Consider the following 13,385-nt stretch of genomic DNA (forward strand, 5'->3'; position numbering starts at 1 on the left):
GTGATAAAAAAATATGCTTACTTTCTATTTGAGAAGGGGGATGTAACAGTAGTGTAAATAATACATTCATACCCACATTTTGATAAGAACCACTTCACATAATAAAAATAACTTTTTATCTCCCTTGCGTTTTTTTTTTCTTTCTTACTTTCGTATTGTAACCAACTGGCTTCGGAAAATAAAGACCTGATTTAAAATTCAACCATCCTGTATTGTATACTCATTTTATAACCATATAACACCCCCAAAGAAAGAAAGTGGCTCAGTTATCCTACGAAGACAGGTGCAATCTCTTATAAAATAACAAAACAGCAATACTAAATTTCTGTTTTAATTCAAAATTCTTCATATTCATGGAGATTTTAAACATTCTATTTATAATTAAAGTGTAATAAACATGGTGACTGGACCAAAATTATTATAATGGCATGGTTGGATGAATGTCATGAGGTTGAATTTCTCACTCTGTCTGGATATTCCCCTTCCATAATCTTTCCATCTCGTGTCAAGGCAAAGTTGTAATCACTTCTACTGTCCAACATTTTCTCAATTTCAACGTCAAGATTTTCTTTTGTGACAAACGTCTTTGATGCAATCTGAATGAGACACAGAGACATGAAAAAAAGCAATTTTAAGTGAAAATTTTACTACATAACTATCTAATTACAATTTCTCAAAACATCACACTTTTCATGTAACATAGTAGACATTTGAAATTGAAGGAAATATGTGATCCACTGCCTTACTATGTTTATATTATAATGGTATGAACCAGAATTAGAATAAATTGTCTAAATTTAGCAAATTGGAGCTTAATTATTACTATTATTGGACAAAAAAATACAGTACAACCTCTGGATAATGACACTCCTGAATAACGACAACCCCCCCCCCCCCCGACATTGACCTTTGGTTCCAATTTTTTTTTGCTATATTACTTCAGCACAGTTTCCTCGTAAATATTCAAAATTTTACCCTTATTATTCTTTGTTATCATTCCATTTCTTTCTCAAATAAATTTTAACCTCGGACATAGTTTCCTCGAACATAGTTTCCTCAAACTAATTTCACTCAGCCAGTGTAAAATAATTAATGAATTAATTAAAGGGGTTTTAAAAATTTGAGCACGTTATTTCAATAACTAATGACTTATTGTGATATTGACAGTTACTTATGTGTGCATCTCTACACTGCATGTGTGTGTATGCAGTAAGTAACAAATGCGTTACGCAGACTCACACAGCAACTCACACACTCCATGGCAATTTTGCATAAAAGACACCTCTCTACTTATTCTCATCTCTTCGTCTTTAATTCCAATTTCAATGTCATTCACCATGAAGTGCTAATGGTTGGTTATGACGGTAAATGAATGCTGTGATACAGCAATCCCCAACCCCCCTCCCCTCAACACACACTCACACACCAACTCCTTGTAACAAATCAATAAAGTAAATAATTATAAAGTTCTCATTATTCAAGGGAAGACTGGAATAACCCAGGTGTTAGCTGTAGCACAGCGCTGCAAATTGAGCAAGGGAGAGGTGGCTTGATAAAGGCCACATAACACGGTGGATATTCGAACTAGGTAACTTTTGGGTGGAAAGCAAAGATTGAACGTCATAGCCATGTTCAGTTTCACAGAACGTTTTTGCATGTCCTGAGGAAACTGTGCTGGAGTTTATGTTATTAGAAATAAAAACCAGAATAAAGCGACATACATATTAGTAGAATCTCTGTTTAGCGACATCATTATAACAATCATGGACAGTTGATACAGATGCTTGATACCCGACCATCATCATCTCGTAATTTTAACCAATAAAAAACGCCTTTTTTCTCTTTATTTGAGATCGCAATGTTACCAAACAATCAAAACACATGTTTACTAAACTGCATGGAATCAGTTCTTGTTCATATGGAACCACAGCAAAAGAAGTATGTCAATGAATGGAACTCTCTAGGGTCCATTAACCTTCCATGTTACTAACATTGTTAGCTACATACTTGTCTGAGATCAGTGGAGGTTAAATGATATCATCAGGCAATGCCTTGTCCAATGGGGGCAATTATGGATGTTTATGGACACAATATGTTGGAATAGCAGGGAAAACAATAGCAATAACAGCCTCTTTCACTTTTTTATTTTCCTTTGAAAAATCAACTGTTTCTCTATACATCAGTAAAAATTTTATATTTTAGTTTTTTAAAGTTTTAATTTAATGTAATATTGGAAGGTGTGGATCTACTACTTGTAAATTTTGGAAGACTTAAAAGAAAAACTTTGGTATTCAAAACTCATCAGCAGTATCAATGGATTTATCTTAATTAAAATAAAAACTAGATGTATTTCTCTGTGTTTTTTGTGTGTTACTATCATATTGGCACTTGATTTTTAAAATTTATTTTTAATTTTCTTAAATGTCGATCGAGCGTTGTTTACGATCAAAACAATGACAATACACACTGGAGAGTGAACGGGTAACTGCTATACCCTTTGTAAACAGGAAAAATACACATTCTAACGCTGTTGTGACACTGGTCAGCGCATCGCACTGTTATGCATTCACAGGTCTCACCACACACCCCTTTTCCGCCATCTTGAAAACCCTGGAATAACACCCCTTGATAACAAAGTAATATTCAGTTCCCAGGCGATGTTGTTATCCAGGGATTGCACAATCTCTTACACTGAAAATTTCTTGAATGTTGTGATCTTTATCATTATGGCTTTAAATTCAATTTTCGTGACTGGATTGCCAATCATAATCCCAATATTTTTTTTTTGTGTTCACCCTCATGAATCTGATGACTAATAGAATTCTTAAAATAAGCTGTCTCAAGGTCACTCCATAGCTTATCAAATCTGCCATAGAATACTTTCTTCTCAATCTTTGTTATCTACGAACAACACCTACTTTATTTGCTTGCAGACGTTTTTCAGCAGCAAGAGATTCCTGTAATCGTCTCTCAGCCTCTTGTGTCATCTTCTTTTGAATTCTCTCTTCCTCAAATCTCATTTCACTTGCTATCCTCTCCTCCCTAAAAACATATTGAAAAAGGTAAACAACAACTTAGGTGCATTTTGAATGAAAATTCATCATATTATTTTTGCTGGAAAATGAGAACAAAGTTCCATGAACAGTTAGACCTATTACTATTTAATCAATTAGGAAATAGAATCACATCACAAAACAGTTTAAGGAAAAAGATCGACACATTTTGTCAAAATCTTATTGGAGGCTTTCCATCTTAGACAATATTATTATGGTTTTGTACTGTTATGGCAGGTTCGATTGTACATAAACTCTCTCAAGTTCAACCTCATTGAAATTCAAACAAATTTGTTCCGATTTTCCATGCATATGAACTCGAGAGAGTTAAATAATTAATTAAAACTACAAATGTTCCAATCTAGACACCTGAGACAAAAAAAAAAAGATAAAATAGCAAGACTACAACTACAATAAAAATGAGGACAAATTCTAAAGAAATAATATAGTTCAGCTTAAGAAAGCGCCAAGAGTGGACCATGTAACAAAAATGACATATATGGCCCCGAGTGAAGGGAAAAAAGAAGCAAGCAAAAGAACCACCTGAGCAAGAATGCTATTGGACAACTATGAACTGTGTGGGATGGTAGCTCTGCAGTTTTAGTGCAGAGACAGACAGGGAATGGACTTTTTAAAAAAATATTTAATACTACTTATTGGAATAATCATATATATTTATATTTTTTAAAAAAAACCAAAAAAACATCATGCACTTAACATCACAGCTATTGCACATTGCAAGCAAGGAAAGAAGCAATTCAGGACACATTATTTTGTATGTCTTGAGCATGTCACGTCAAAATCTTTGCATTTTGCTATTAATTGGGTAGTGCCTACTCTATTGGATGGGGTCCTGTACATAGTAGTTTGTTATATAATCAGTCGTAAACAAAAAAGGAAAAAAAAACATTGATGGGTACACCATGAGTTACTGAAGCTGCATTCCTCCTGGCTTCGTCCAGTCCAAATTTTAATAGATTTTTCACTTAAAAATCATTTATTGTACTATATAGTTCTATCCTGAATATTATACATATTGTACTTATACTGTTAAGAATTTTATAGTGTCAATTCTAGCTAAGCCACATTGCTGTAATTTTTACCAAAATAATTTTTTATTCTCTATTGTGTTCTGGCACTTTTCTACTCACTTCATCTCTTGTTGTTACCAACATAAGTGCCTGCTCCACTCACTTTTCTGAATTAAAAATTTACCCCATATACCGGAGCAATTGTTTCTATGTTATATGTTTGTGTTGAGAATATTGGCTATTAAGCTTAACTGCTGGCCAGGTAACTTCGCGATGGTTGTGTGTTGAACCCGCTGTCTCCAGTAGCTGGTGAGAGAGAGCTCTTGTAATGAATGACTTGAGTTTGATACGAATATTTTTGTGTTCGTGGATAGCTCATACGGTAGAGTCACGCTCTCACCGGCCAGGCAGAGTTGTCGTACCAATAAGGTCGCAGGTTCAAACCCCATCACTGCCGCGAAAAATTTTTATTCTCTATTGTCTTCTGGCACTTTTCTACTCACTTCATCTCTTGTAATTTTTACATAGGTTTTCTACAAATGTAAATTTTAACTATGCTTAATTTCAAGAACTGGTAATTTCAACAATTATAAGTGTCATTTACATTTTGTTGAAATGACCCTAGCAAAATATCTATGCAAATTTTTGTGTTTTAATTTTTAATGTGCGTCTCTTATTTGTTTGAATTGTTTGACTATGACATGAGTTGGAGGATATTCTTCTTATCGATTAAAAAATCAAATAAACTGAACATTGAATAAAAGAAAAACATTTCATATTACTTTTACCAAAAAACTTATGAAATGTGATGTATTCATCCAAAATGCATCATTATGACACTGCCTTGCTTTTTAACAACATGACGCAGAATTGAAAGAAACTGAAGAATCACTTTTCATCGGGTCTCCTGAAGACTTAGTGACCTATGTCCATACAGTTTTAATTTTCTGCTGTAGTTCTTTAAAATTTTGAAAAGGTTGGCTCCGGATTTCAAAAACTTTTGTCGAAAGGTCATTCCAGAAGTGACAATCCAAGGGATTGTAGTCTTGAGAATTTGGCAACCAATTTACTTTGTCAATGAAATGCCCTGATTATTATAGTACAGAAACTCTTGGCAGGTCCTAGAGGTGTGCTGAGGAGCTATATCTTTAACAAAAATTAAATCATTTTGAGGATAAAAGCTTTTTGCAAGCAGGCAACAAGTATTTCTGTAAATATCCTGTAATAACAAAGCGATCAATTTCGTTTTGTCTGAACCAATGAAAAAAGGTTTTGTGAATCACTTGATGGAAACAGAATTTACTGCTTGTGTGCCACATATTATCCAAAAAAAAAATGTTTTGATTATCAAAGGGCATTTGCAATGAAAAGTCTTTCTCATCTTGAAAACACATTTTTTTCATCATCAATCTCAGTGTGTATCATTTTAAAATCAACCAAATCATAATGCCAATTGCGTAAGAAATCAAACAGTCAAAATTAATCAATTTGGCAATTTTTTTATTATTTTTGTATCTGTATGTATTACAGACGTGACTCTTCTGATGCAAAAAATCAGGACAAAAGCTTTAAAACAGGGCACAGGAAAAAAATGGGACACATATGGAATCTGATGCATTAACTCGATTTAAGGTAATCTTTGGTTGTATTTTTGGTTGTTTGTGCATCTCTAAACTGGAACGAGCACAATTAGCTATTTTGGTGTTACAAAAGTTGATTGCAAAAAACAAAATATAAAAGGCTATATAAAATAAAATAATTTTTTTTTTTTTAAGACTCAGGATCAGGTCAGGGGATAAAAAAAGAGAAAGCACACACACATACACACACACACACACAAAAGCAAAAGCAAAACGGTAACCGATTTTATTGATGTAATGAGAGGGGAAAAAAAGATGACATGAATACGTGTTCATTATATCTGTCAAATTGTTACAAAATAAGCGTATTCACTATAATGTACTATATTGTAGTGTATCTGGGTATGAGAGATATTTAGAAAGATTTGTACTATTCTAATCCTCTGGGATATTGCATTTTACATGGATTGTAGCTCTAAAAAAAAAAAGTCATTGATCCTGAGGTCTAATATACAATATATCTATAATCAAAATATGAGACGTTAAGTTAATGTTACAAACCTCATTCCAGCAACATTCTTATTCCATGCCATCACTTGCTCTTCCATTAATTTAAAGTCAGCAGCTTCATCAAGATCAGTCTGTATATTCTTTCCAGTATCATCTTGAGTTATTTGAGATTTAAGATGAAGTCTGAAAAAGTATATATGGGCAATTTCATGAAAATGTCAACCGTAGGGGTGGTTTACAAATTCTTAAGAACATATTAAAATTCGGTTCCTATTTGTTGGAAAATCATTCAGGATTATGCATATATGGATGTTTTATGCATATTTCTGATAGGCTGCTCATTGTGGCTTTATGGATATATATACCCTATTTGAGGACCGAAAAGAATATTTTCTCAATATTATAAATTTTGCAACTTCTACAAAATTATTGCCACCTTTGCTGTTGTTTGTTGATATTAAAACAATAATAAGTATCAGGGACTTTTATTAAATAAACATTAAAATTTAAGATTTTAATGAAATGTTGTCCTCATCAGTCGTTTTAACTCCTGCTGCTGGACCTAAGTGCCGCGTTTGACACTGTGGATTATGCAATACTACAAGACCGAATGCAGAGGCTCTTTGGAATCGGAGACAAAGCTCTAGATTGGTTTTCATGCTATTTACGAGATCGGTCAGAGCATGTTCTCATAATAAATGATTCCCTTTCACCACCAACAAAGCTGCAATTTGGCGTTCCACAGGGTTCAGTGCTTGGCCCTTATATTTTCACAATGTACACAAAGCCCTTAAGCAACATCATCGCGACCTTCCGTCTTAGCCATCATCTCTACGCCGATGATACCAAGCTATACACTCCCATTTCATCAAAAAATACAGAAGAAACAAAAGAGCGACTCGCAGCATGTCTGGATAACGTTGAAGAAGGATGACAAACAACAAGTTGAAATTCATTGACAAAACTGAGCTGATTGTATTCAAAAAGACAGGAAAGGATAGACCAACCGTCCTTCGGCGAATCTGTTATTAAAAATTCCAATGTCGTTCGAAATCTGGGTTTCTTTTTTGACACTCACCTAGACATGCGCACACATAACAAAGTGCTGTCATGCGATACATAATGCTCTCCAAATATACGAAATTTTATTGATGATGAAACATGCAAAACACTTATACATGCCCTTGTTACCAGCCGCATGGATTATTGTAACTCTCTGCTGTACGGCCTACCAAGAACATCAGTGAACAGTCTACAGTTGATGCAAAACAAAGCTGCTAGCTGCTGCTAGTTACAAGGACAAAGCCTTGGGACCATATAACATCGGTCCTTAAGTCACAACACTGGCTTCCAGTCGAGAAAAGAATAAAATACAAAATTGCATGTTTTGCTTACAATTGCCTTCACCATACATCACTTGAATGCCTTGGCGGGGAATATAAACCAACTCAATATCTGCAATCCAGCAGTTCTTCGCTAATGGAGAAAACATCCCAAGAACAAAGTTTGCTGAACATGGTTTTGCATTTTTGGCTCCAATCGTATGGAATTCTTTACCACCCAAAACCCAACAATGTGAAAGTCTTCAACCGGCATTTAAAAACCGATCTTTTTCATTCTGCTTATTGTGATTCTATGTGAATTTCGAACAAGATGTGTGTGACTGTTGTAGTGATTTTGTAGAATGAATGAACATGTGTGATACTAAAAAAAAAACTATTGTAAAGCACCTCTGAACACTATTTGTGGATATTGGCGCTATATCAAATAATTATAATAATAATAATAATAATTAATGTCACCAATATAGTTACTCATCATGCCCAATGTAGCTTGACATCCATATAAGGAAGAGTATTGATTGATCAATTACAATGGGTATTCAGTGTTGCTCATAATAACAAAATGTGTTATTTGCTCTGGATTTTATGTAGTAACCGTTATTCTGAGTAACAAAATTCAGAGGTGTCAGTCCGTTACCGATACTTTTTCAAAGACTGCAGATACAAATTTTGGACAATCATTTAAATATTGCTAGTGTGTTGTAGAACAACATCTTGTATTTACTATTAAAGAACTCATTTGTTACTGGAAGGTTTAACTTCAGAAAGTTTTATCCATCTACATATGAAATTGAAAAAGATGAATTTTCTGATGTCAGTCTGTTACCAACATTATAATGTCAAATAAATTCAAGTTGATAAAGATTCATCTTTATCCTTTTGACATATGATAATAATAAGAGAGGGCATAATACGTGTCCATGGAAAATATTAGGTCCGTACAATAAATATAACACATTTCAGGGCACGAAATGTATGCATTTTTACTCTGATTTGTCAGTCCATTATCCGTGGAATTTCCCATACATAAGGTTTAAATATACAAAACAACCAAGATTATAGTTATTGTGTCAAGAGTGTGATTAAACACAAACTATTAAATATTGGTAAATTAAGCTATCGCACTTTATAATTCAACAATAATAAAACGAAGTGGCAATTCGGACTCGAGTCTGAATAGTCTCCTGTGTGTGCACAGTGAAAAACAGCGTGGCAGTGGGCAGAACTAATAATGAAACAGAAGAGTTCAGAAGAAATTCTGTTTTGCTCATGTCAAAATGACTCAAGAGTCTCATAACCCCAGCTTCGGACTGTAGAAGGATTGTTGCCTGTCTAATATTAGAAGAATATGTTAATTTTTTTTTTAAATTGTCCTGATTTTGTATGGACATCGTGTTGTGTTGTTAACAACGCTTTTCCTTTAGACCTCAATTACTTTAATTTACTTTTGATCAATGTTTTTGTCTTTCTTATCAAATAAAGTTACTATACTATAACTAAACTATAATTGTTATTTTGATGTGCATCAATTCTATTTAATTATCAATATTTAGAAAAAAAAACAAAAAAAAAAACAAAAAACCTATACTGCCATGGAAGACCATTCAGACTGAGTCCAAATATCCTGTTGATTGCACATGCGCATTGGAGTCCGAATAGCCAGGGGCGACTATTCAGACTCGAGTCCGAATATCCCCAGCCATAATAAAATGCTACAGGATGTAGTGTGTGGGGAATGTAATGTCATGTAAAAAGAAAAAAATCTCTCTCTCTCTCCTCTCTTTAGAGGAGAAGTTAAGTTATTGTTACTTACCGAATAGCTTTCATAGTTGATCTATAATGCATATACTTCATTCTTAGTAGTTCATACTCATTTGGATCAATTGGAGTTGGTTTCCGTACATAAAATTCTTTGGACTTTGCAATTGGAAGCCATCTGGGCTTTCTAAATCGAACTGGCTGAATTAGCTGTTTTGATAGACTGCTCGTCCAAAAATTTAGACTAATTTTGGTGAGCACCGACATATCTTTTCAATTTTACCTGCTTATTACAGTATTTAAAAATAACTTATAATAATAATCAACAGGACAAGTCACTCTCCAAAAATCTAGAGTTTGTGATTGTGTATCTTCAATTTGCACTTCACTTTTCATACGTCTAGATCGAGTTCCAATTCCATTTTCAAAACAAATGAAACAAACTGTGTCTATCAATTCTCGTGAGATATTGCTTTAATACACAGATTAGGTCTCACAGTAATTTTAAACTATTACAAGACGTCTACAATGACATCCAAGTACGTGAAAATCATAAGGCAAAGCAGCATGAGTCCAGGGATTTGAGCGACGAGAGAGATAGGGGTTAGCCACTTAGGTCAAGTTCATTCTGGTATATTATTTTGTATCCGGGTTAATAAGTCAGAGGTCGGAAGCCAGGATTGTTTAGAGTGACGATTTGTCTTATTTTCCTATCCATCACCATCACCATCTCTTATTGAATTATTTCTCGACTCAAAGTGCACCATACATAAATACATGCGCACTTCTGTCCATTAAAATGAATTCAACTAGACAAGCGAAATCTATACTGCGAAAAGAAATGAAACAGGTTCTGAATTGTTTAACAGATGCATCTAAGAGTGGACAGTCTAACGCAATACTGAAGAAGGCAAGCTTTGGATGGACTTTACTTTTGAGTCTTCGTTTCCACTTTTTCATCTTAATTATGTTATACTTCTCTGTCTATTATTACTGATTCCCACTGTTTCTTGGCGATTTCACTGAGCAGCCGAGTGGATCCCGGCCCTAACACTAACAAGTGTTGAAGGCCACGGTGGATAGCGGTTTGTTTGTGTGTGTCTTTGTTTTGTTGTTTTGAGTAGAACTAAGATGGGGCTCACACAGGAACCTTAAGAATGGATCCTTAAAAATATAACAAATTAAAAACATTGAATAGATCTTAACTTAAACCTTCACCACCGTAATTCTACCATGGTACCTGAACTTTGGATGAATTAATAATTTTGGTAAGGCCACCTCTATTTGCAGTAGTACTGGGAATGGGAATATTAGTGATTTCCTCTATTCGCAGTACTAGGCTACTACTACTACTACTTCGAATAATGATTTCCTCTATTCGCAGTAGTACTGCTAATTGTAGATAGCGTTCATGTTCGTTATTCGCAGTATTTCTGCTAATACTAATAGTAGATAGCGTTCGGATATATACGGATATATACTCGTTATTCGCAGTCGTTGAAAATAGCAGATATGATTCATTTCAGTTATTCACAGTAGTATACTGCATATGTGGGTTCGTTCTATAATATATAACGAACAAATACAGAACGAACCCACATTTGCAGTACTACTGCGAATAACTCAAATGAATCATATCTGCTATTTTCAACTACTGCGAATAACGAGTGTATATATATATATATATATATATATATATATATATATATATATATATATATATATATATAGTGTGTGTGTGTGTGTGTGTGTGTGTGTGTGTGTGTACTGCCTTATTCCGTAATTACTGGCTTGAATTTATGTTTTCAATTGATAAGTGTTATTACCAAAACGAAGTGCTTACTTGCAGTGGATTCAAGCCAGGGTTTGTTGGAGGCCATTTATATTTGGAAATAAATCGAATTTGATTTCTGCTAAATTATGTTGCATTAATAGGAGAAATAAAACCTATTCTAGAATCTTTCCGATCCATCATTTGTTTTTATGACAGGGAACTTCTCACAGGAATAACATTATACTGCAAAAACAAGGCACACATTTGAAAACCTCTGATATCGTGATTTTTAAAAGACTTTGGTATAACAGCTTAGTTTCTTAACTAATTAAGCCTTTTTTTAAATCAAACTTGGCAGGTTTTAAGTTAAGGTCTTGTTCTTGGTGTTTATAAATTTTCAAATATTTCTGATGTTTACTATGTACTGAAATAGTGTCATAATTTTATTTATTTTTTTTCTCTCATCCTATTTATATAAATATATATTTCTGGAAAATGCGAACCACAAGGACAGGTTCTGGTTCTATGTTGACCTTGGCATTTGGTTCAGTTCCTAGAACCGGTACTTTTTCAACCTTAGATCTTCTCAAGGCCTGACAATTGCTGTGCAGACTGGGAGTGAGAGGAAAAGTGATGTGTGTATGCTAATGAATACTGTACCTAGTAAGTGGGGTGTGTGGTAAGTATTGGAGTATGTGAGGAAGACGAAGTAGGCAAAGAACCAAGGTACAGCAAAAAGGTAATAAGAAATGAGAACCGTCAGCAGTTTTCCTCCTTGGAACTGGTCCCCATTTTCAGCTAAGGAACAGTAGGACTGCTTTTGTTCTCAACACTGCATGAATTAGAATCATACATCACCATTGTATCCAGCATTGAATGATTGTCTTTAATCTTTTTATATAAAGCTGCACTCTATAACTGTTTTTGATATATGATCAAGCATAATCAAGTTATTTTGCCTTTTATGTATTTGATTTACAGGTGATTGATCTAGACGTATATAAGACAAGTAGGAGAATCTCTATTTTTCTTCCAATGTCAGATGAAGTGAATACTCTTCCCATTCTTTCCATGATGTTTAACGATGGTAAAGAATGTTTCATTCCACATTACACTAAAGATGACATGATAATGGTGAAACTTGCATCATGGGCAGATTATGAAACTCTTCCAACAACATCCTGGGGAATTAAACAGCCTTCTGAGTTTGATGAGGGACTAGATGCACTTTATTCAGGTAAAGAAAATCAAATTTGTAATACATAAAGCCTTTCCTGTCCGTAAGTAAAATTTGAATTTTGATGTAAAGGGAGGTGGTTTTTCAGCATTTTACTTTTGGGATTTAATGCAGTCCAATTAAACACATTATTTTTGTAAAAAGGTTTACTTTAAGCCATGTTGACTTTATCCAAATTTAAGGGTAACAAGGTATCCATTATAAAACGTTGGTATACACGCAATAGAGTGTGTCTTTTATCAATAAAGACAAAGATGGTTCATATTGTTGACTCGTCTGTTCTGCGGATTGTATTCGTTTTATTTATCATTCCATTTGGTAATGTTTTTGTAATAAAACATTACACAAGTAAACATTTGGTTGTTTCAACTTTACCCTTTTATTTTTTTCCAGTTTTGGGCTATCATTGTATCATCATTATAAAATATCACTCATTAATGTAATGACCGTTTAGGAAGATGCCATTATTATTATTATTATTATTATTATTATTATTATTATTATTATTATTATTATTATTATTATTATTATTATTATTATTATTATTATTAGTATTATTAATTAATTATTAGTATTATTATGAAATTATTATTATTAGTATTCTTTTTCTTCTTCTTCTTCTTCTTCTTCTTCTTTTTTTTTTTTCTTCTTCTTCTCTTCTTTTTTCTTCTTCTTCTTCTTCTTCTTCTTCTTCTTCTTCTTCTTCTTCTTCTTCTTCTTCTTCTTCTTCTTCTTCTTCTTCTTCTTCTTCTTCTTCTTCTTCTTCTTCTCCTCCTCCTCCTCCTCCTCCTCCTCCTCCTCCTCCTCCTCCTCCTCCTTCTTCTTCTTCTTCTTCTTTTTCTTCTTCTTCTTCTTCTTTTTCTTCTTCTTCTTCTTCTTCTCCTTCTCCTTCTCCTTCTCCTCCTCCTCCTCCTCCTCCTCCTCCTCCTCCTCCTTCTTCTTCTTCTTCTTCTTTTTCTTCTTCTTCTTCTTCTTCTTCTTCTTCTTCTTCTTCTTCTTCTTCTTCTTCTTCTTCTTCTTCTTCTTCTTCTTCTCTTCTTCTTCTTCTTCTTCTTCTTCTTCTCTTCTTCTTCTTCTTCTTCTTTTTCTTCTTTTTCTT

General features: G+C 33.7%; 2 protein-coding genes across 2 annotated transcripts in view; one reads left to right on the top strand and one right to left on the bottom strand.

Annotated features, from left to right (window-relative positions):
- Positions 1 to 317: 317 nt before the first annotated feature.
- On the bottom strand, positions 318 to 10,005 carry LOC144964806 (small ribosomal subunit protein mS26-like). The gene is made up of 4 exons (XM_078899444.1): positions 9,331 to 10,005; positions 6,226 to 6,357; positions 2,919 to 3,042; positions 318 to 596 (listed from the first exon to the last, which is right to left on the bottom strand). Exons 1-4 carry the CDS (start codon positions 9,540 to 9,542, stop codon positions 444 to 446), a joined length of 621 nt encoding a protein of 206 aa, XP_078755570.1. The 5' UTR covers positions 9,543 to 10,005; the 3' UTR covers positions 318 to 443.
- The window catches only part of LOC144964807 (5-formyltetrahydrofolate cyclo-ligase-like), a 5,322-nt gene continuing 1,891 nt past the window's right edge, over positions 9,955 to 13,385 (top strand). Inside the window, exons 1-2 of the mRNA XM_078899445.1 lie at positions 9,955 to 10,185; positions 12,031 to 12,286. Coding sequence (XP_078755571.1) covers positions 10,075 to 10,185; positions 12,031 to 12,286 — 367 coding nt within the window. The 5' untranslated portion in view covers positions 9,955 to 10,074. The remainder of the gene's footprint in view (positions 10,186 to 12,030; positions 12,287 to 13,385) is intronic.

Source organism: Berghia stephanieae, chromosome 2 (assembly GCF_034508935.2).
Source record: "Berghia stephanieae isolate SIO BIC M18660-M18661 chromosome 2, UCSD_Bste_1.3, whole genome shotgun sequence".
Classification (NCBI taxonomy): Eukaryota; Metazoa; Mollusca; class Gastropoda; order Nudibranchia; family Aeolidiidae; genus Berghia; species Berghia stephanieae.

What these genes read in the sequence shown, in the direction of transcription:
- LOC144964806 (XM_078899444.1), bottom strand. Translation starts at nt 9,542, where the DNA reads ATGTCGGTGCTCACCAAAATTAGTCTAAATTTTTGGACGAGCAGTCTA. An exon ending in AAGAATGTTGCTGGAATGAG is followed by an intron (nt 3,043 to 6,225) that starts GTTTGTAACATT and finishes ATATGTTTTTAG; the next exon opens with GGAGGAGAGGATAGCAAGTG. An exon ending in AACGTCTGCAAGCAAATAAA is followed by an intron (nt 597 to 2,918) that starts GTAGGTGTTGTT and finishes TGTCTCATTCAG; the next exon opens with ATTGCATCAAAGACGTTTGT.